Raw genomic sequence first — 22129 nt, forward strand, 5'->3', positions numbered from 1 at the left:
CTCAAAGTTTGTAGCACTTATAGTCTGTGTATTAAGGATATCTGCACGACTTGTCTTCTATTGACTTTATATAGAATTTGATAAGATGCTTACCACCGATCCTTTTCTTGATATATGGCTTAATTGGCTGGATCTCCTCGAGTAGATTTTTCAAGAAGCTTTATTTTTTCTAATTTTTTTCTTAAAGAAATTATGACTTCTCAGATAAAATCCTAGATGTATCAAAAGGAGGATTAATCACTAGAAAATTAGCATGTTTAGAAATAATATCAAAATAATGGATTTATAAATAATATTTAAAATTCTTCATTTTAGAAATAAAGCAATAACACCAGATTGTTTCATTCTTAATTTTGATTTTCCAAAGTCTGATACCACAGATGCAAATGCATACAACAATTCTACTGTTATATTAAAATTTTCCTATTTTCAGATGTTGGCAACTAATTCAAATTAAAAAACAACAACTGAGCAGGTGAAACAAGCATTATCAGTTTGTAGCTTCTCCAGTGGATAAATCTAGCCCTATATAATATTATTGCCAAATTATTTGCTTTAACCAGATCATGATCTTTGTGATTAGGTAATGTGGCTACAAAGTAAAGTACATTTATTTAGTCTCTGGAGTTTTCTTGATTGGATGCTTTATTTTTGAAATTTAGTGATTTAACCAGGATGTATTTCAGTGTTGAATTTTCTGTATTATGTTTTCCTGACATAGTAATTTATTTTGATCTGTAGATTTTGTTTCTTTTTTTAAAATATTTAATCATGGGGAAGAATACTATTACTATCCATGTACCCATCACTCAGCTTGAAAAATAAACTATTACCTATACTATTAAAATCTCCTGGGTAACCATCCCTGGTTGCAAACTCTTTCCTCAGATATGAGATTTTGTGTTTATCATATCTGTGCACGTCACTTACTACCTATGAATGTATCCCTAAATAGTATTCTTTTGCAAGTTATTAAATTTTATGTAAGTTGTAATCAAACTGTAATTATCCTTCTGCAGTTTGGGGTTTTTTGGGGTTTTTTTTTTTTGTCTATTTGCTTCAAATTTTAAAAAAGCTTGATCCATAATGGTACACGGAGGTCCAGTTCTTTCATTCTACTGCTGAATGGTGTGCTGTTGCAATAATATACCACAATTTGGATTTTTTCTTTATTTCAGAAACATTTTCCTATTTATAGAATATTTTGCCTTATCTCCCACCATCTTGGCTAAACCTCTGATTCTATCTGCTCTTTGTGTGACTTGTGTGAATAGTTTCCTGTGTGCTTCCACTCACTTACTGTTAACAGCATTTCATCCTGTCTGAAAGCTTGCTAGTTCCAGCCTGTACTCAGCTTACAGGTGAGGATATTAAATCCACCAAGAACAGCCCTCAATCAGTGGAGGGTGGAGTCTCCTGCTCCTTATTTTTGGATGGACAATTTTGGTAGACACTCTGTGTGCTTCTTGGAAAGTACCATGGAAATTAAGCCCTTATTGCCTATAGCAGAGACCTTAATAGCACAGTCTTATATTAACTTTTTCTCCTCTCTCACTCTCCCAGTCTATCACTTCTGCCCTCAAGGAATCACCTCCCAAATAAACTACCTGCACACAGTCCTTTTCCCAGGCCCTGATTTTGGGGGAGCTAAGATATATATTTATGAATACTTTTATTTTTCTTGGGTTTTGTTGATTGAGACCAAGTAAATGAGACCAAATTAGGAGCCCTGCTAAATATGGCTATTCCATTCTGCTTGAGAATCTCTTGTCTTTTTTTTTTTTAATTGAAGTATAGTCAGTTTATAATGTTTTGTCAATTTCTGGTGTACAACATGTTTCAGTCATACATATACATACATGTATTCCTTTTAATGTTCTTTTGCATTATAGGTTACTACAAGATATTGAATATAATTCCCTGTGCTATACAGTAGAAACTTGTTGTTTATCTACTTTATATGTAGTAGTTATTATCTGTAAATCTTGGAATTCCCAATTTATCCCTACCCACCCCTTTTTCCCCCTGGTAACCATAAGATCATTTTCTATGTCTGCTAGTCTGTTTCTGTTTTGTAGATGAGTTTATTAATGTCCTCTTTTTCTCTTTTTTTTAGATTCCACATATAAGTGATATCATATGGTATTTCTTTCTCTTTATGGCTAACTTCACTTAGAATGATGATCTCCAGGTCTATCCATGTTGCTGCATATGGCATTATTTTATTCTCTTTTATGGCTGAGTAGTATTCCATTGTGTGTGTATGTGTATATCCAGTCATCTGTGAGAATCTGCTGTATCTTTCCTTCACTGTCATTTTTTGAAGACTGTGGCTTTGTGCTTTCTCTCTCTATGCTTAACGCTACTGGAGAACCAGTGTACCTGTCTTCTTATCTGCTTGTTTCTTTGCTGCTCTTCTTTTTGTATTTTAGGGATGCTAGTTATCCTAAGGTTGAATTATCTTGCACACAATTTTATTTACCTTTGTCTTATTGCTTTCATTTATATTTTTGAAAATCTGTATTCTCTGATTATCTTAGCCTTTCTATGTTATATTTTTATTTTCAATTATGATTGTACTCTTGCTTTGTGTTTCTTAATAATTAGTTCTATAAAAAAGTTTGATCATCAATTTGTTTATTTAATCTTTAGATTCCCTTTTTATCTAACATTGTTGTTTTTCCATCTTTTGGTTCTTGTTTGTTGTAGTCACATCTGGAAGCACTTGTGGAGAATGTCTTTGTATTCATTTGGTAGTATTTTTCTGCTAGAGTTCTTTCATCTCCTGTATGCTGGATTCCTTTCATTCTGTCTTTTTCTCTTAAAGCCCCTGCCCCTCCCTCTCCTTCTCCCTCTCTCTCTCTCTCTCTCTCCTCTCTCTCTCATCTCTCTCTCTCTCAGTTTGCCTATTTTTCATGCCTATTCTTTCTCATCTTGCTAGTGCTTGACAGCTCTGCCCAGAGTTTTTATTTGTTTCTGCATTGTGTGGGTGACTTCCTCATTCTCCATGCCAGATTTGTTCTTGGCTCACCTCACTTTTGTGGTTACAAAAATATAAAGTCTGCAGCTTTCCACTCGTTTTGTCTCTCCAGGAGGTCATGGTGACCTGTATACATGACTCCTAAACTTTGACTTGGCATATTTTTTGCTCGCTAAGTCTGATATTTTTCCATCTTCCTGTAAAAGTTCCACCTCTGATTCTTCCTGCCCATACAACACAATATCAGGATTTACTCCCTGTAATTGGGGAATGTATTGTGTTTCCCTTGGAGAATTCCCTCAGATTCTGCCCTAGAGTCTTCACTTGTGTTGGGAAGTGCTGGAATTCACTTCTCTGTTTTACTCATTCTTTCCCGCAGTTTTGTAGCATCTCTCTGTCATAGATGAAAAAAAATGGAATTCATTCAATGTTTTCTCTCCAGATTTAGGGTATCAATGAGAATTGTTAACTCAGTGTAGGAACCTTGCCAAGCAGGGCTCTCCATTCCTTCTCAAAATCTGCTGTATTTTATTTTGGTTACCACTTTTAAAGTTTATAACTTTGGGCTATGTCTGTTGGGTGTATTTGTTGCTGAGAACCAACCAACCTACCTTTTTATTACTACCTTCCTTCCTTTCTCCTCTCCCTCCTTTCTTCCTTCCTTTTCACTTTGATTTGATGATGGGTGGGAGTTGGGAGATTATGTAAAGAAGATTTCATTCCATTAATCCCAGAGTCTTTCTTTTTGGGGTTTGTTTCTAATCGTGAGAAAATACACATAACATAAAATGTACTATCTTAACCATTTTAAAATGTATAGTTCAGTGGCATGAAGTACATTGTGCAACCGCCACCAACAGCCATCTCCAGGACTCTATTCATCTTGCAAAACAGAAACTGTCCTCATTAAACAGTTACTCTCTATTCCTCCTTTCTCCCCAGTCCCTTCTTTTTTGGTTTGTTAATTTACATCATATAAAAATGTTTCCGTGTTTTTGTAAAATCACTTGAGATTTTTTCTGTTTTGGTCTTCATGTCTTCATGTGTATGTAACTTGGTCTTAGAATTTACTTTTTTTTGACTTTTCCTATTTTTTAAAAAATATTTTATTGAAGTATGGTCAGTTTACAACGTTGCGTCAATTTCTGGTGTACAGCACAATACTTCAGTCATATAGGAACATACATATATTCATTTTCATATTCTTTTTCACCATAAGTTACTATAATATTGAATATGGTTCCTTGTGCTATACAGTATAAACTTGTTGTTCATCTAAGAATTTACTTTTAGGAAAAGTTTGTTCCTACTGACTTGCTGGATCTCTTGCGAGGTGAAATGTGCTGTGTAGACTCCCTTTGTACCTTGTTGCCAAGAAGCATAATTATCTTTAGCTTGGTTTTCTGGTATAATTTTATGCTTCCATTTTATTTTTATGGTTTAAGTTCCCTCAGAGCTCTTTTGGAACAAATAAGATATAATAATAGAAGAAATAAATGATTTTTAAGTGTTTTTAGTCTATCAGAGAATTTTTTATGTTATTCATCTGAATGTAAACATTTTATCATCTAAGCTCACAACCTATTTGTGAGTTGAAATGCTTTAAATTGGCCTACATTGACTGAATGAAAAATGCAGTGTGAGAGTTGTGAGGTTCAGTTTTATTCAGGGACCTTACTGAGGACTATATCCTGGGAGACAGCGACTCAGTAGCTCTGAGTAAACTGCTCCAAAGAAGTAAAGGCAGAAGCTAGTTTAATCATGATTTTTGGCTGGAGAATACATGCAGTGGAGCTTGCATCTCAGTAAAAGATTATAGCTAGTCACAAGGAACAGATATCTCAGTTAATGATTTTAGTGTTTTTCTAGGTATGCGATAATGCAGGAGTCTGGGTTCATTAAAATTCTTCCTGAGATATATGTCTAACTATGTAAGGGGGCTGTTTGTTCAAAGCACAGAGTGCCTCGTTCTGGTTTTCATCCTGAATTACTCTCAGGGTGCATTATTGGGCAGTGAATGCAGTGGGTAATGACTTAATCCATGTATAACTGGATAGTGAGCAACATTCTTTATTTTCAGCAGAATTTAGTTATATTTAAGATAGGCAGAAGATCTTAGTGGTTATGGGTAAGTTTGAAGGACATTATGTCCAAAATAAAACCTTTTAAAGGATGAAGAAAATAACATTTATTACATGCTTATTATGTGACACAATTTTGTTACTCCTTGCAAGAGCCCTAGTTTATTATTTAACAGATCTATTATCCCCATTTTTCAGATGTGAAAACTTAAGCTCACTGATGTAAAATGACTTTCCCAAGGACTCATAGCTGGTAAAAGTGGAGCTGGAATTTGATTCTTCCCCTCACCTCCCCCCCAAAGAGAAATTAAAATAGAACATTTATTACAGATGTATCTGTATTGGCAGGAACATTTTGCAATATAAACATGAGTTGTTACGGTGTTTATTCTGTAAGTGCTTTTGAATATTTATCCACTTCTGGGAAAATACCCTAAGGAAAAGGACTTTTCTGTAAAGGGTATGGCAATTCAGTTTCTAAAGATTAGAATTTAAAAAGAAAGACTATACTCTGAGATTTAAATTAAAAAATCAATATATACTAGATCAAAGCAGAAATATACAGAGCATCTTAAAGACAGCTCCAGGTCTGAAGTTTTTTTTTTAATGTTTATAAAATTCAAAAAATTATTTCTTTTGATAATAGGAGAATAAATATTATTACTAATCAGGAGGTAGTGATTTTAGTTTAATTCCTCTCCTTCTGAACACTTACAAACACCTCTAAGAAAGATTGCTTTATAATCTCTTCTCACATTCTTTGCTCTTTCTATTTACCCCATTACTCCCTTCCCTTCTCTCTCAATAGCCGTGACTTGTCCATTGCAAAGGCTACGTAAAGATTGAGGTGGTGGGGAAGAAAGATGAAAGTTTTAAATTCATTATGGCTATACTGCTGTTTGGCTGTTTGTGCATTTCTCATCGAAAGGATATAGATATGACATAGAGGCTAAATGTAGGTTCTGGTTATAGATAGCTTGTGTTCACATCCTAACTTTTCCACGTAAGCAAGTTACATATATTCTCTGTACTTAAGTTTCATCACTCCTGAAATGAAGGCTATAATAGTGTGAAAGTCAGGGGATTGTTTCAAAGAAAAGTTAGGCATGTAAGACATCCTTGTCATATAAGAATCATTCAATAAATAGGAATGTCTCCAACAAACTTCCAAGTTTCTAATTAGGACAATGGTTCACAACTCTGACTGCATGTGTTACAGTCATTTAGTGAGCTTTTCAAAAATGCAAATGAGTAAACTTTTGATAGAGCCTGGGGATCAGATTCCCACTCCCCATTCTTTGTTTGCTTGTTTATTTTTAAGTAGCATGAGATTTTTTCTTTTATTCACTACTGTATCCCCAACTCTTAAAACAGTGCCTAGCACAAAATAAGCACTCAGTAAATAATTTGGTTTTTATTCATTCATAAAGTATCTTTGATCCTCAGTGGTTCATCCCTTCTCTTTCTGTAAAAAAATTTTTTTGATTTATTTTTAAATTTACAAATATAAAATTCATTCTTTTTTGGTAAGCAGTTCTATTTGCCAATTTATGATTAAGCCCTCTTCTCACCCTCAACTCCTGGCAACCTCTGATCTATTAGTCATCCTTACAGTTTGGGGTTTTCCAGAATGTCAAATAAATTGAATTATACAATATACATCTTTTTGAATCTGGCTTTTGTTACTTAGCTTTTAGTGCATTTGAGGCTCATTTATGCTTGGTGGCTCAATATTTTTTCATTGTTGAGTAGCATTCCATTGCATCTTAAACAAATATATTAAAATTACTCTGTTTTATCCTTTTTGATTTTTAGCTTTCCAGAGTGTTGGATCTTCCACCAGAAAACTTGATCAAATCAATATCTGCAGTTCCAGTTTCCAGAAAAGAGTTAAGTATGATATATTTGTCATGATCTAAAATGTTGCTGATTTTGTCAATATACCAAAAAAAAAAAAGCCCAACTACTATTTAATTTACAAAATAGTCTTTGAAATTAACCTTAAGATTTGATTTAACCTATTATTCCCACGTACCTAAATAATAAAATTTAAATCTGTATTTTATATACTCTTATATGGTAGATTTTATTAGTATTCTCATGTTTTGGTATTTATTCTTATAACTATATGGCAGCCTTGAGAAAAATTAGGAACGAGGTTCAAATTTAATTCTGTAACAGCAAATAAAAGAACTAAGATTGTGGATAGAAAATCAGGGTTTTTGAAGGGATCTTAGATTATACACTTATCTGATGCTTGAATAATACAATATACCATATTTATCTGCTAGGTTTTTTTGTGGTTTGGCGTTTTGTTTTGTTTTTTGCTTGTTTGTTTCCATTTGAGGACCCCCCAGTGACAGAGGACAGTTGGTTAGGACTACATATAAGCTATAGTTGCTTCTTGGATTCAGAGAGATATCTATCTTTTTGTGAGATTGGTCATTGTCATTGATACTTGTTTACCAGTAGGCTAGAGAACTTTAATACTTGGATAAGATACGCTCTCAGTCAGTTAATAAAGACAAGAAATGAGCTGCATAGTAGACACTTAAGCCCTAAGCTTTAGAAAGATATAATTAACAGTACTATTATGTCCTTATATTTTGTCCCCTTAACTGTCAGAATTTTAAGATAGAGTAGAATGAATATTCTCCTTCCTAGAAAAGGAGAAAGAGATAAGTGGAAAGGGAAGAGAAAGGCTACATGTGGCCTTGTCAAAGAGAGCATCTTTAAAGTGGCCTGCTACAACTTCATCTATATTGAGTTCCAAGAACAGAGGCAACCACTGACCAAAAGATGGGCCATGTAATTATAATTATATTTAATTGAGGTAATATTACAAACCAGTTACCTGTTTCATAAAATCTATAAAGGACATTTTGCATGATAATGGGATTGTCTCAGTTTTTATTTCATATTTCAGAGGCCTGTAATAAGCTGAACTGTCTTAGTCCATCTTTTTGTTTGGTTATTGGTTTTTTTTAAAATTGAGGTCATAACATTGGCTTATAACATATAGGTTTCATGTGTACAACATTATATTTCTAATTTTGTATACATTACAGCATGTTCATCTCTAAAATTTTAGTTTCATCTATCACCATACAGTTGATCCCCTTTACATATTTCACCCTCCCTCCACCCCTCCCCCTCTGGTAATCACTACTCTATCTGTGTGTTTATTTTTGTTTAATCACTTATTCTGTTTGTGTTTCTGTTTTTTATATTCCACATATGTGCCAAATCATATGGTATTTGCTTTCTTTGTCTGACTTATTTCTTCTAGCATAGTATCCTTAAGGTCCATCCACATTTTCCCAAATGGCAAGGCTTCATCTTTTTCTATGGCTCAGTAGTGTTAGTTACATTGTATATATATACCATATCTTCTTTATCTATTCATCCATTGATGAGTGCTTAAATTGTTTCCATACCTTGGCTATTATAAATAATGCTGCAATGAACATATTCATGTATCTTTTCAAATTAGTGTTTTAATATTCTTTGCATAAATATCCAGAAGTAGGATAGCTGGGTCATATGATAGTTCTATTCTTAATTTTTTGAGGAATCTCCATATTGCTTGCACCAATTTACATTCCCACCAACAGTATCTGAGGGTTCTCTTTTCTCCATATCCTTGCCAACATTTGTTATTTCTTGCCTTTTTGAGAATCGCCATTCTGACAAGTGTGAGGTGATATCTCATTATGGTTTTGATTAGCATTTTCCTAATAAGTAGTGATGTTGAACATCTTTTCATGTGCCTATTTTCTTGGCTTGTCTTTTGAATAAGATTTCCTTTGCCTGCTTGGAGTTCTTTTGGGCAGCTCCACTTTAACAATGTGAATTACTGACTGGTTTATAGAAAATAAATATTGGGGAGTACCTCAATTTTTCTAGTCTACAAGTCTAAAATTCTGCATATTAAATTTATTTAAAACAAAGGGAATCTCTACTGCTTTGCCTTAATAAAGCTGGGTATCATTTACAGAACTAAAACAAAGCCTAACTCTTCTATTTTTCTAATTTTATTCTAAAATGCTATTAAGTGCCAGGAGAATTAAGAAATATTATTTTTGTTTATGTTGTTTATTTAATGAGATATGAATCAATTTTCTCAGGTCTCCTAATTCTGTCAGTTATACAGTTGACCCTTGAACAACATGGCTTTGAACTGTGTGGAGATGGAACCATGGATTTGGAAGGCTGACTGTAAAATTATACTCGAATTTTTCAACTGCTTGGAGGGTCAGCACTCCTAACTCCCTGCCATATTCAGGGATCAACTGTATTTTCACCTATTGTGAAATTCTATTTAATACTGCTCGTAGTAGACAGGATTAGTAACTTTGTTATAAGCCAGTACTAACTCAGTGGATTCCACTCTGAAACCACAACTCCTCAGAAGTAGTAGGAAAATAACTATTGCTTTTTAAACTTATTTTTTTTTAATTATGAACAATACAAAAGTAGAGGGAATAGTTTAATGAACCTCTATGTGCCCACCACTGTCATTAGCACACAGGCAATTCTGTTTGGTCCGTACCCCTGCCCACTCTCCTCCTTCACAGTGGACTATTTTGACAGCTGCTGCTTTTCATACTCTAGATGTTATGTCATTTTAAAAGTTTTCTTTTAATTAGTTTTTATTTTTATCACAAAAGCAAAACAGATAATCTTAAGGGAGTTCAGTAAAATACAGAATAAAAGAGGAAAAAGTCCCCAATACTCTTAAACAGTAAGAACACTGACGTTAGCGAGTATTTTTTATATTTTCTCTTTAAATATGTCTTTCAAAATCATAACTATAAAACTACTGTATTTATGTATTTTGAACCTTTTCCATTGGCATCATCCTTTTTGTAAATATCACTGTTTTTAACACCTTTAGAAATATCACTTTTTAACAATGGCTGAGTAATACTGTAATGCTCCCCTGTTGATGGACATTTAGATTGTTTTCAGTTCTGACTTTTTATATAATTCACATTCAAGAATTACCTCTTTCTCAATACACAAGGCAAAAGTTCCTTGTGGGTGTGTAATTAAAAGCTCCCAAAAGGGGAATTATATACAAGATCTTGTGGTAGCTCACAGTGAAAAAAAAAAAATGTGACAATGAATATATGTATGTTCATGTATAACTGAAAACTTGTGCTCTACACTGGAATTTGACACAACATTGTAACATGACTATAACTCAATAAAAAATATTTTTAAAAAAAATGGCTCCCAAAAGGGAAAACAGGGATCAAGTCTGGTTGATCAACACCCCCTCAACCTCCCTGAAGCATTTCCTCCTCTTTTGGGCCTTTCATACTGGCAGATAACCCTTACATAATTTCAGAATTCATATTTTAAATATTCTTAGTTTAATAAGTTGGTGTTAATCATTAATAGACTAAAAGAATGATTTTTAAATTTGTCCTTCTACCACTGAACTAGTTGGAAATATTTGTGATTTTTATTGAGTGATTTTTTATTGAATTGGTTTATTATTTATATCTTAAATAAAATTATAGATACTTCATAACTATTAATTTTTTTTAAACTATCTACAGAAAATCACGTGACCTCTTTGGGTTTCCTGAATGTTTGAGAGCCATCTTATACTTTTATGGTCATAGTAAACCTTTCATAAAGTGTCCTAGCTATAAATCAAAAATCGTAATTTAATCTTTGGTATATTCAAATCTGTATATTTTCAATTAATATTATTATAGCTTTTATGACTTTTAACTTATGTATTTTTTATTTTTTAAAATCTGTTTGTGTATTATTCCCATTTTGTTAAACTACCTACTTCAGCTTCCTACATTATTAGCACAAACACCTGACTAAATTATCAGAGTTCTTTGGTAAGAATAAATACAATAAATACATTCAAACCTTATATGGGTTTCTACAATGAAAGTTAGTCTTTAGAAAATTGAATTATTATGTAATCATTAGAGAATAGCCTTAGAAAAGAAACAGAATAGTTTGCCAACCAAGCTAGTATGTGAAGAACTACAGGCAGAATAATTCCCCACGGCTCAGTCCTGGTCGCTATTCAACATTTTTATTTAACATCAGAACTAAAATTATTTTACCAGAACTTAAGTAGGTGGCATTATCATCACCATTTTACTGAGGTACAAAGAGATTAAGCAACATGCCCAGGAGCACACAGACACAGATTAATAGGTGAATTTGGGTCTTTGGTTACAGCTCACATGTCAGTAGTTTAGTTTGGGTTGGTGAGTTTAATCCATACTAGGCTGCTGGCTAACCGATTAAGGCTCAGGAAAATCCTTTATTTCACCAGTTTTACTGAGATAAAATTGACATACAACACTGTGTAAGTTTAAGGTGTACAACATAGTAATTTGTAATTTCATACATCATGAAATGGTTAGTGTAATAGATTTGGTAAACATCCGTCATCTCATATAGCTACAACATTAAAGAAACAGAGAAAAAAAATTTTCCTCATGATGAAAATACTCAGGATTTACTCTCTTAACAATGTACAGCAGTGTTAATTATCTCTGTCATGTTGTACATTACATCCTTAGTACTGATCTTATAACTGAAAGTTTGTACCTTTTGAGTACCTTCATCTAATCCCCCCACCCCTAACTCCCACCTCTGGTAGCTACATCTGAGTCTGTTAGTTTGTTTGCTTGTTTGTTTTTGAGTACAGCTGACCTACAACAAGCACTCTGTTAGTTCCTATTACACAACATAGTGGCTCAGCATTTCTAGACACTGGTAGGTGGGGCCACATCTTGGCACAGCTGGGTTTATGGCCAAGGTAGTCCAGGTCCTGGTGCCAGCCATTAGATGGCTGGAGCAGGGTTACTAGGCAACTGGCTACAGAGTCCCTGTGGGTCCTTGGGCTAGTGCTGGCCCATTGGTGGGCAGAGCCGAGTCCTGGGGTCTGTGGCTGAAGGGCCTTGGTGGTCTCAGTGTTGGTGTTAGCCCATTAGTGAGCTGGGCCAAGGCCCAGTGGGTCCCAGGGCTAGTGCCTGGTCAATGGCAGGCAAGGCCAGGTCTCTGGCTGCAGGACCAAGGGAGTCCCAGAATTGGTGTCAGCTCATTTGTGGATGGGGCTGGGTCTGATGAGATCTTGGGGGTCCCTGGGGTAGTGCCAGGGCAGTGGTGGGTGGGTCCTGGTCCTGGGCCCTTTGGTAAGCAAGGCCAGGTCCCAGGGCAGCTGGGGGCTCTGGAGGTCCTGAGAAGTCTGACCTTCTGCTGGGTGAGGCTGTGTCCCCACCCAGCTAGCTGCTTGGCCTGGTATATCCCATTACTAGTACTGACAGGCTGGTCAGCAGGGCTGGGTCCTGGTGTGGCTGGCTGCATCGCCAGGGGAGCCCAGGCCCTGGTGCAGGGCAGCAGGTGGATGGGGTTGGTCGAAGGTGACTGGCTACAGAGCCCTGGGTGGTCCTGGGGCTAGTGCTGGACCTAGTGGGGAGCCAGACCCTGAGGTGGCTTGATGCAGGGCTCGGGTCCCAGAGCTAGTGCTGGCCTGCTGATGGAGAAGGCCATGAGCTTGGGTGGTCCTGGGGCTGGTGTACACCTTCTGGAGAACGGGGCTGATTCTTAACAGGGCTGGCTGCAGAGTTGAGGTGACCTGGAGCTGGTGATGGCCTGCTCGTAAAGTGTGGCCAGATCCTGACGTGGCTGGCTGAGATGCTCATGGTATCTTGGAAGTCATGTCAGCCTGCTGTTGAGTAGGGCTGTGTCCCAGTGGGTCCAGAGTCCACTGCCGGCCCACAGGTGGGCAGAGCCATGTCTGTTGCTGCAGGGCTCAGGGAGTTTTAGGGCTGGTGCCTGCCCCCAGAGGGTAGGGCAGGTCATGTGACCACCTACAGCAGCCTAGGGAATCTCTGGGCTAGTGTCAGCCATTGGTGTGTGTGATCCATTCCAGGGGTGGCTTTTGGGCTCAGAGGATCTTAAGGCAGCTGGCCTGCTGGTGAGTGGGGCTATGTCCTTATCTTGGGGTATCCTAAGGCTAGTGGGAACTTGCTAGTGCATAGGCTGTGTCTGAGCTCTAATAAGCTAGAGTAAGGATTTCAGAGTGGTGCTTACCAGCACCAGTGGTGGCATGAGCTCCCTAAATTGGCTGCTGCCAGCATTTCTGACCCCAAGGTGAGCTCCTTTGCCTCCTGCCTCTCCAAGATCTCTTCAAGATCGGCTCCTTTCAAGTTACACTTTGCCCTGAGATGTTGTGTGCACCCTTTAAGAGTAGACTCTCTATTTCCCACAAGCCTCTGGCTCTCCTGAAAGTAAGCCTTACTGGCTTTCAAAGCCAAACATGCTGGGGGCTCATCTTCCCAGTGTAGGAGCTGAATGTGGGGCTTAGACTCTCTGCTTCTTAGGGAAAATCTCTCAATTGTAATTATCCTCCCATTTGTAGGTCTTGACTATACTACATCTGTGCCCCTCCTAGCAGTCTCATTATGGTTTCTTCTTTATGTCTTCAGCTGTAGAAGATCTTTTATTCCAGTGTCCAGGTCGCTTTCATGGATACTTCTCTGTAGATAGATGCCATTTTGGTGTGCCCGTGGGAGGAGGTGAACTCAGGGTCTTCCTAGTCTGCCATCTTAGCCACTCCTCAAGGCTCAGGAGAATTATTAATGGTTGTAATTGACTAGATTCTTTAATATGATCAGAAGTCACACAGAATTTTTCAGACATGTGCCTGAATTTCAAGAATGATAAGAAGGAAGTCACTGGTGGATCTATAAAATATGGTCTTTTGTGTTATAGATACAGAGATGGGCCAGACAGATAATGGTTCAACTCCCTTATTCTGCCCGTAGAATCTCATTCTGTAGTTCCTTATTAAACGTTAGATGTTCAATGTGGGTGTGTAGCTATTTGTATATTAATTAAAATTATGTTTATACCTTGAATAATTTCAGACTACAGAAAACTTATAGGGAATAATGTAATGAACACGCTCACTTTCCAACATGTCAGGTCTTATTTTTTTACAAATTTTTTCGTTTTTAGAAATCAAACATTATAGATATCATTGAAGCCACCTATATATACTTTTTTGATTCTACTCCCTACTGTCCTTCCCTAAGGATAACTGTTGTAGCAAAACAAATGATTGTGTTCACTAATTGGTTTCTTTGTTTTTGCATTGTTTCGTCACCAACCCAATAAAAAGGGTGATTGGCAATGTCTGTCTCTTTAAGGAACTACTGAGTGTTAAGAATAATATTCTTCTTTTTCTCCTGTTGAAACTTGTATTACAGCATTTAAAAATTTTTTTGCTTTGGTCAGTTGAAGATCAATGAAGGAGCTTGAAAGAAGGAAGCATTTGAAATAGTGGAGAAAGGATTGTAGAAGAGGTCAAGAGACCTGAGCTTTTTTCTGAGTCTGCTTATTAGTTGCAGTAGGATTTAGGGGAGGCATTGAACTTGCCAGACATCATTTTTCATGTCTATAAAAAAGGTGGTTGCTCTGCCTCTCTCACAGAGATACCATAAAGCTACAACCAGGTAAAAGAAGAGGAAGAATTTTATAAGATGATACAAGATAAAAATTCTAAATCAATAAAAGATGATGATATTTCTAGTTTCTTGGCTTTATATTTTGAAAATGTAACACCATCACCTGGTAAAATTGTGCCAACATAGAGAACATAGAGTGATTAGTTTTTGCTTCTGTTTTTGTTATTGTTACCCTAGTAATGTTTTTAAGGTAACAACCTTTTCCTATTTCAATGTCTGTCTTTAGAGAAGTAGCTGATTTTCAGCTTTCTGTGGATTCTTTATTGGAAAACAACAATGACCATTCAAAACCAGATGTTCAAGTTCAAGCCATGAGACTGGCAGAGAAGGTACTTTAGCACTATTCTCTCTTTCTGATGTTAGAATAAGCATATTATTTTAAAGAAAAATATGCTCTGCAGGCTGTCTCAGGCATAATAATGAATTTAGTAGTGTTTCTTTGTTCAAGGCACCTTGGAAATTATAATTTAAATTTATGTTAGCCATGTTCTACAAGGTTAGGATGCTTTTTCAAATTAGTTATAAAACATTCATCTTGTACTGACATTGTTCAATTTTTTGATTAACTACTTACAGGAAGAGTGAAGTGTTAATTAAATTTACAGATTGAAGCTGAATGGACTTCTGAATTTAGGAGAACAAGCTTGATAAATTAGAGCAGTGGGTTGCAATTCTTAAAATGAGTTTCTGAGATGAACATTAAAAATTGACAAATGATTAGATGTAAATAGAACCATGATTGCAGAGAAGAAGTAGTTAGATGATTTAATAAACCTCTTTCATTTCTGATTTCTCTGATGGATTCAATGTCTAAAAGAGGAAAGGATTGTAGAGAATGACCACATCAAAATTGTTAGTGTAATACCTTCAGAAAAGGCATGTTTTAGACAAAGTTCTTAAAAAAAAATAATTACATGTGACACAGAGGAGGGCACGGGCACACTGAAGAAACAAAGCAGTGAAAGTCACTGTCATGGAAAGAGATGTTTATAGAATGAGTATGGTAAAGGAGCTTTGGTAGCTAAATAAATGTTTAGTTGACCACAAAATCACCCCAGATTCTTATCAGGAAGTGTGCCAGCAACAGAATTATCCCAAGTACAATATTTATTTCCTCCTTTTCCCGTGAGTTCTGAAAAATAAAGACTAGTGGCTCTTCAGTGACAGCAGGTATCTCTTCAAGCTCCCTGGATGTGTCAGGTGCTTAGAAATCTAGTTGATTAAAAATGTAAAGCATATTCATTGAAGACAAAGTATTTAAATTATTTATGTTTTTGTGTTGGTACAAGTTGTTTTAGCGGAGGACCTGATAGAATGTCATGTTCTGTCACTCTCATCCAAGGTGAGTGAAATGAAGAGCTCCTTGCATGTCAGGATACGGAGGGTGAGGGTAAAGTGATGCTCCCTTTTTCCATATTAGATGGAGAAATTGAAGAGAGAGAATGGGAATGAGAAAGAAAGAAACTCCTAATACAGATTGGCATTCTAGCCAGGAAGGGAAGAAAATGTGTAAACCCAAAGAGAATGATGGAACTAGAGAGACTGGCTAAGGCCCAGGTCCAGACACAATGACTGTGAGGGGACGCTTCTGCTGCCTTTGAAGCCAGTCTGAGAGTATTAGAACTATAAATCTCACTAGGCCTATTTCATAACATATGTATTTCACTTGATTTGTTATCTTTTCAGCTAAAATGTGATACAGTCGTGAGTGAAATCAGCACGGGTCAAGGGACTGTAAATTTCAAAATAAACAGAGAACTATTAACCAAGGTAAGAACAGGCGATGTTCCAGCTACACCTTCACTCCCTCTCTCTGCTTTAGCTACTTTGATTTTCCTTTGCACATTCTGATCCCTCTGTCTAGAGTGCCACCCCTAGTTAAATCTGCTTCTCCTCCAGGTCTTGGTATTTCCTACTAGTGCCTTTCTGACTCCTTCATTTATATATTCTCATAACACTGTATGTCTCTCCTTTGCAGAACTCATTGTAGTTAATATTTTACTTTCTTTTAATTTGATTAATGCCTGTTGCCCTTTAAATTAATTTCCATTAGGGCTCATAGCATCTGTTTTTCTCACTACTGGATTCCCCATTCCTAGCACAGGATCTGGTGCTCAGTAGGTGTGAGATAAATGAATTAATGTACTCTGTATTGAATACAGGAAAGATACTACTGGCTTCCACTCTGGTAGCCTATAATCTGTTGGAAGCATAGGATTTATAGAGAAGAAACCATAAGACACTTCTGCTTTTAATAAAACAATAAGTTTTGTAAATAGTGTTTGATACAATAAGCATAAGAAAGATCAGAAATGGAGAAAATTTGGATGACCTGGAGGAGTTGGGGAGACTTCATAGAGGAACTGGGTCTCACTTGAATGAGACTGGAGAGAACAGGTAATCCTGGATAAACAGTGGTATGAGACCTTTTGTTGAGAGTTCTGTCTCAGCTGAACTTTAAAATTTATCATAATGCAAGGTTTGGTCTATTATTTGAAAAAAAGAAATACATACCAGGGTTGGGTTGGTCAGGCTTAGTGACTGTTACGGTCTTAAATTGAAAATAATTATAAAACCAAAATTGCTAAGAATACAGTTTCTTACCAAGGTTATATGATTTACAGACATTTACCCATCAGCCCTGCAACTCTTCTGAAGGCTTGTTTCTAGATCTTTGAACTTTTTTGTTTTTTCATTGTTAATGCAAGGTACACTTTTTAAGTAAAATCAGTCAGAAAGACCAGAAGGAAATTGGTTTTGAGCTTATTAAAAAGTATCTACAGCTTGTTGGGCTCTTGATGACATTTCATGTCAACTTAGCAAACTAGTGAATCTAAGGTACCATTTATAAATAAGTGACTCTTTGTTGATGTCTCAGTGTTTATAGAAGGAGAAATACAGCTCACCAAGGTGACTCTCTAAACTTTAGGCCACTTGATATGCAGCTATATTTAACTTTTTTGTTTTCTCTGAGATGGGAGAATATGCTTTGGTAGAATGATTTTGCCTTTACAGCCAGCTTAGCTGAAAGAGCTGTGGTTTATATTTTGAGGCAAGGCATATATTTAGTTAATAATTTAAATTTTCAATGGCCATGAATTGTCATACTTTATTGCAGTTAATAAACTAAGAGATTTTCCTCTGGTTTAAGGGTGCCCACTCGCTCACTTATTAAAAAATATTCCCAAATCCTTCTCAGTTGGCAAGAGTCAAGGCTTTGAGGTCCAGCTACTCTTTCTCACATGGAAACCCTTCTTTCATTGGAGCTTTGAGGATCTGGATATTAGCGTGATTTTCATCAAAGGAACAAGCAGATTGCTCACAGTAGCCCTGCTCAGTGTCACAAGAAAAATACATCCTAGACCAGTGAACACTCTGAAAAAGGATGTGCCTGTGTTATAAATTATAATTTTTTAATAATCCTTATCTGCTCAAAACTCTAATTTCTTCTTCATCATGCTCCATTATTTTCAGGACTTAAACTGTTCATTTGCATGTCTAATGAATTTTTCAGATCACATCAAGAAAAAACTTCAACCCTTCCTAGGACCTTTATAAAACTTTTTTTTTTTTTTTGCATTTTAAAGTTATCAAGATTGACATGTAGCCAGTGATCTATGTCCAAAATATACTCACAAGCAGAGAATTATGAATTTGTCATTGCTTACACATGTACAAACTTAGCCTTGCATAAAATGTATCTGTTCATGCATTTCAATTGAATTATTAACACTAGTAGCACCAGAGATGATTAAATGTTAGTTTTAAGTTTGAATCACTAATAGTGGTTTATAATGTCTTCATATAAATCATCCTCAAAGGTAGGAGGCTAAAATGTGAAATTAAAGGCAGTAGGAACTGCCGAATCTCTGGGACTAGATAATAAATTTTTCAAAGTTAGAACTATCATGGTGAAGAACTATCACTCTGGTACCAAACTTCTACCTGACAGTAGCCTATAGATGACTTTCAAGAGAAACTGTAACTTCGAATAATAGTTAATTGAGTTTAGGGGGCGTGAAAAAGAGAAAATAGGAATCTAACCAGATAGGAAAAAGGCAAACAAAATCCTGTTTTTCAGATGTGCCTTAGAAATACACATTGAATAACATCATTTTTTATTTCACACGCACACATTCATTTTTTATTTGCCAAATTCAACTTTGCATGGTCTACCAAAATTTGAGGGGGGAGAAAAGACAGAAAAGGTGATACTGATTTAAATGGCTCTAATTCTGCTCATTATTTCACTGATTGAGTTTCTGTCAATAGGCAGTGGATGCATTCAAGTTACGTGTAGTGTCAATTGACTGAACACAGGAAAAGAATGAATAATAAAGCACTTTTCAACTACTGACTAAGGAAGTGAGCAGTCAGTCAAGTGGTGGTAGCATCCTTAGAAGTTCTGTTGAGAGCTGTAGAGAAATATTGACCAGTATAGAACTATATATGTGGTATCTCACAGCAAAAAAAAAAAAATGTGACAATGAATATATGTATGCTCATGTATAACTGAAAAATTGTACTCTCCACTGGAATTTGACACAACATTGTGAAATGACTGTAACTCAATAAAAAAAGAATTATATAAAGTGACAAAAATCATCCACAGAAAATGTGAGGGTAATACACAAACAGAAAATACAGTCAATTGGAATGTTTGTTAATAGGCTAAAGCATCCCCAAAAGTGAAACCTTTGAAAGATTTGATTTCTGTTTACAAACTATATGTACCTACATTACATTAGTGAGTGCATCTTACATTTAAACATATATATTGGTGAGTAGATGGACCTCTAACTTATTCATCTGTTGGAATATCAGGGAAATTTACTAGCTCACTGACATTCTTCTTTGTGCCACTAATTCAGCAAACCTACTGCTTATTATTTGTCAGGGACTATCCTGCTGAAATCTAAAGATACCATGGCTTGTATCCTGCTCTCAAGGAGCTTATGATTTAAAAGAAAAGCATTAAAAAAAAATCACAATACAATGTGATGAATCGTACAATGCAGGCATGTGTAAGATGCAGTCCCAGTGTAAAGAAAGGTACAGGTAAGTCTATCCTGAGGAGAGAGGAAGTAACCTTGGATTGGGATGAAGATAAAAATCTATAAAGGAGATGCAAGGGGAGGCATTCTGGGCAGAGGGGACAGTTTGAGCCAGAGTACAGTCAAGAACATCGCGTTGTCTGGAAAGCAGGTGACTGAGTATGGTTTGCATGTAGGATGGCATAGGGAGGGATCTGAAATTGTACAGTATGAAGGGCTTTACATACTCTGCTTAAGAGTTTCAGCTTTTCCCTATGTCATTATTTTCCCTGGTGTGTTATGTGTACACAGGTGGCACATGTGATGATTTTTGGTATTACTTACACTAATAAAATTTATTTCACTTTACTAGTTATGTATTATCCCCCCAAAAAAAGAAACCCCAACACTTCTAACTTGTGATTTTTGTGGACGTCACAAGGTGCCTTTCAACGGATCAGTTTCCTCAAAATTAAAAAAAAAAAAAAAAAGGAGAAATGATATGCGTGTAAAGTAAAAATCAGATCAGAAACTTGTAAAATCTCTTAAGGGGTAGGGAATCACTGAAAGGTTTAAAGAGAACATAGACCTGATTAAATATGTGTATTATATAATAAGACATTTAGGTACTATTGTTTTGTTGTTTTTGTAGGGGTGTAACTGACAGATGGTGGGCGTCTAAACCAGAGCAGAGGGGAAAACAATAATGATATTTAGGAGACAGCATGTGCAGGGCTTGGTGATTAATAGGTGATTGGCTATGGGTGTTAAGGGAAAAGGGTAGATCTTAGGAACTCCTAGATCTCTGACTTGGTTAGCCGGGGAGAGGGGGTCGGTCAGGGTGAAATTCATGGAAATGGAGACTGAAAGGAAGAGGAATATATTCTGTTTGGAGTGCCAGAGAGATGTCCAATCCTGAGTTGGATCTATCAGTCTGTAGCACAGGAGAGATTCTGTTAGGTAACTAGTAGTTAAAATCTTAAGACTTTACACCTAGGAGAAGTGTAAAGTAAGGAGCTAGAGGCAAGAAAGGAGTGCAGGGTAGGGAGTGGGGGCAAGCAAGGAAAGAGGAGACTGCAAAGGAAACACAGGAAAGCAAAACCAGTAGCCTGGCATCACTACAGCCAGGGAAGGAGGGTAGTCGCAAGGAGGAGGGAGTAGTCATCAGCTGAGATGATGGTTGAAAGGTGGGTGCCCCTGGGGGAGGCAGGAAGGGACCGGGGTTAGGGCAGATGACCAAAAGGAACTCTAGGCTGTAGCCTTAGCTTGTTTAATTTTTTTGTTTTACAAAAAGAATATATTCATAAAAGTAGTATATTAAATTCAATTCAAGCATTCAAGTGAGTTTGGCATTTAAAATACTGATTTTGAAAGCACTTTCAGTGAAATAGTAGATAAAGAAACTTGTTAACAGCTGTGTAGAATTGTCAGTGGATGGTTTGAAAGTAAGATATTGTAAGGTACTCCTTTATTAAAGTTGCTTTTTTTGGTTGTGCCAGAGAAATCAATGAACCGAGGGTTATTTGTTGAGAATTCTAACTTTACTGCTATTACCTTTTGTGGACTCTACCATATACTACATAAAAAGAGATGGGAAGTGAAAAGGATGGATAGGCCTTAACCTTTGAATAATCAGAATATGAATTCCCTTTTACTAATGTTTACCTTCCCACTTTCAATCTTCTTATGACCCATATTCTTGAGTAATTAACATTTATTGGGTCCCTAGTATAGGACAGGCACTGTTCTATTTAATGTCTCTATGTTAATCCTTTCTCTCTGTCCTACTGCTCAGTGTGAGTGAAGAGAATATTATTTTCTCTTTATTCTTGGGCAAATGCTGTTTCTGAACCTTAGTTCTTGAAGCTATTAAATGGGAAATATTGCCCATTTTAAGATTGTAAGGCTTGGAGATAACACAGAGGCATCTAGACTTGAGCCTAACAGTCTATCGATGCTTCTTGAAAGTGCTGCTTTGCTGCCTCCGTAAATTCTCTGTCTTTTCCGTTAAGTAACTGTAGTAACCAGCTCTTAAGTAAAATTCTTCATGTTACAAACTACATTTTTAGGACTCAATCCTGTTTGAGAAGCAAAATCAATAAAGAGTAAATAAAAATCTATCAGTAATTTCAAAACTCTACATTAAAAAATAAATACATAAATTAATGCATCATCACCATTAGCAAAAATTAAGTATGAATTTTGTGAACGATACAGTAGATCTATGTTAATAACTAAAAATTAACCTGGAATATGTCTTGGCAGTTGCTGTGATATAGCCTTCTTTCTTTTTTTTTTTTTTTTTTTAACTTTTGTAACCAGTAGGCATTTGAATTATGATTTTTTACTCATTTTCAACCATTACTTGTGATCATTCGTGTCACAAAAGTATCAGCACCATGAAGACTTAACACATAAGCTGTGGAGTGAGCAGAGTTTTTGCTGTATGACCTTGGGAAAGTTTTACTTAACCAGCCTGAGCTTCTATTTCCTCGTTTGTAAAAATAATCCTCATCTCAG

The 22129-nt window shown here is 36.1% G+C and overlaps 1 protein-coding gene across 3 annotated transcripts in view; it reads left to right on the forward strand.

The window, feature by feature from the left end:
- RARS2 (arginyl-tRNA synthetase 2, mitochondrial) overlaps positions 1-22129 on the forward strand; it is a 65009-nt gene that overhangs the window by 5888 nt on the left and 36992 nt on the right. For 2 of the 3 annotated variants that reach the window (XM_045512158.2, XM_074368646.1), the window contains exons 2-4: positions 6877-6950; positions 14803-14905; positions 16263-16346. In XM_045512158.2, the coding sequence (XP_045368114.1) occupies positions 6877-6950; positions 14803-14905; positions 16263-16346 (261 nt within the window). Of the gene's footprint in view, positions 1-6876; positions 6956-14802; positions 14906-16262; positions 16347-22129 lie in introns of all 3 variants that reach the window. The other variant, XM_074368647.1, reaches the window with a different exon arrangement.

Source organism: Camelus bactrianus, chromosome 8 (assembly GCF_048773025.1).
Source record: "Camelus bactrianus isolate YW-2024 breed Bactrian camel chromosome 8, ASM4877302v1, whole genome shotgun sequence".
In the NCBI taxonomy this organism is placed as follows: Eukaryota; Metazoa; Chordata; class Mammalia; order Artiodactyla; family Camelidae; genus Camelus; species Camelus bactrianus.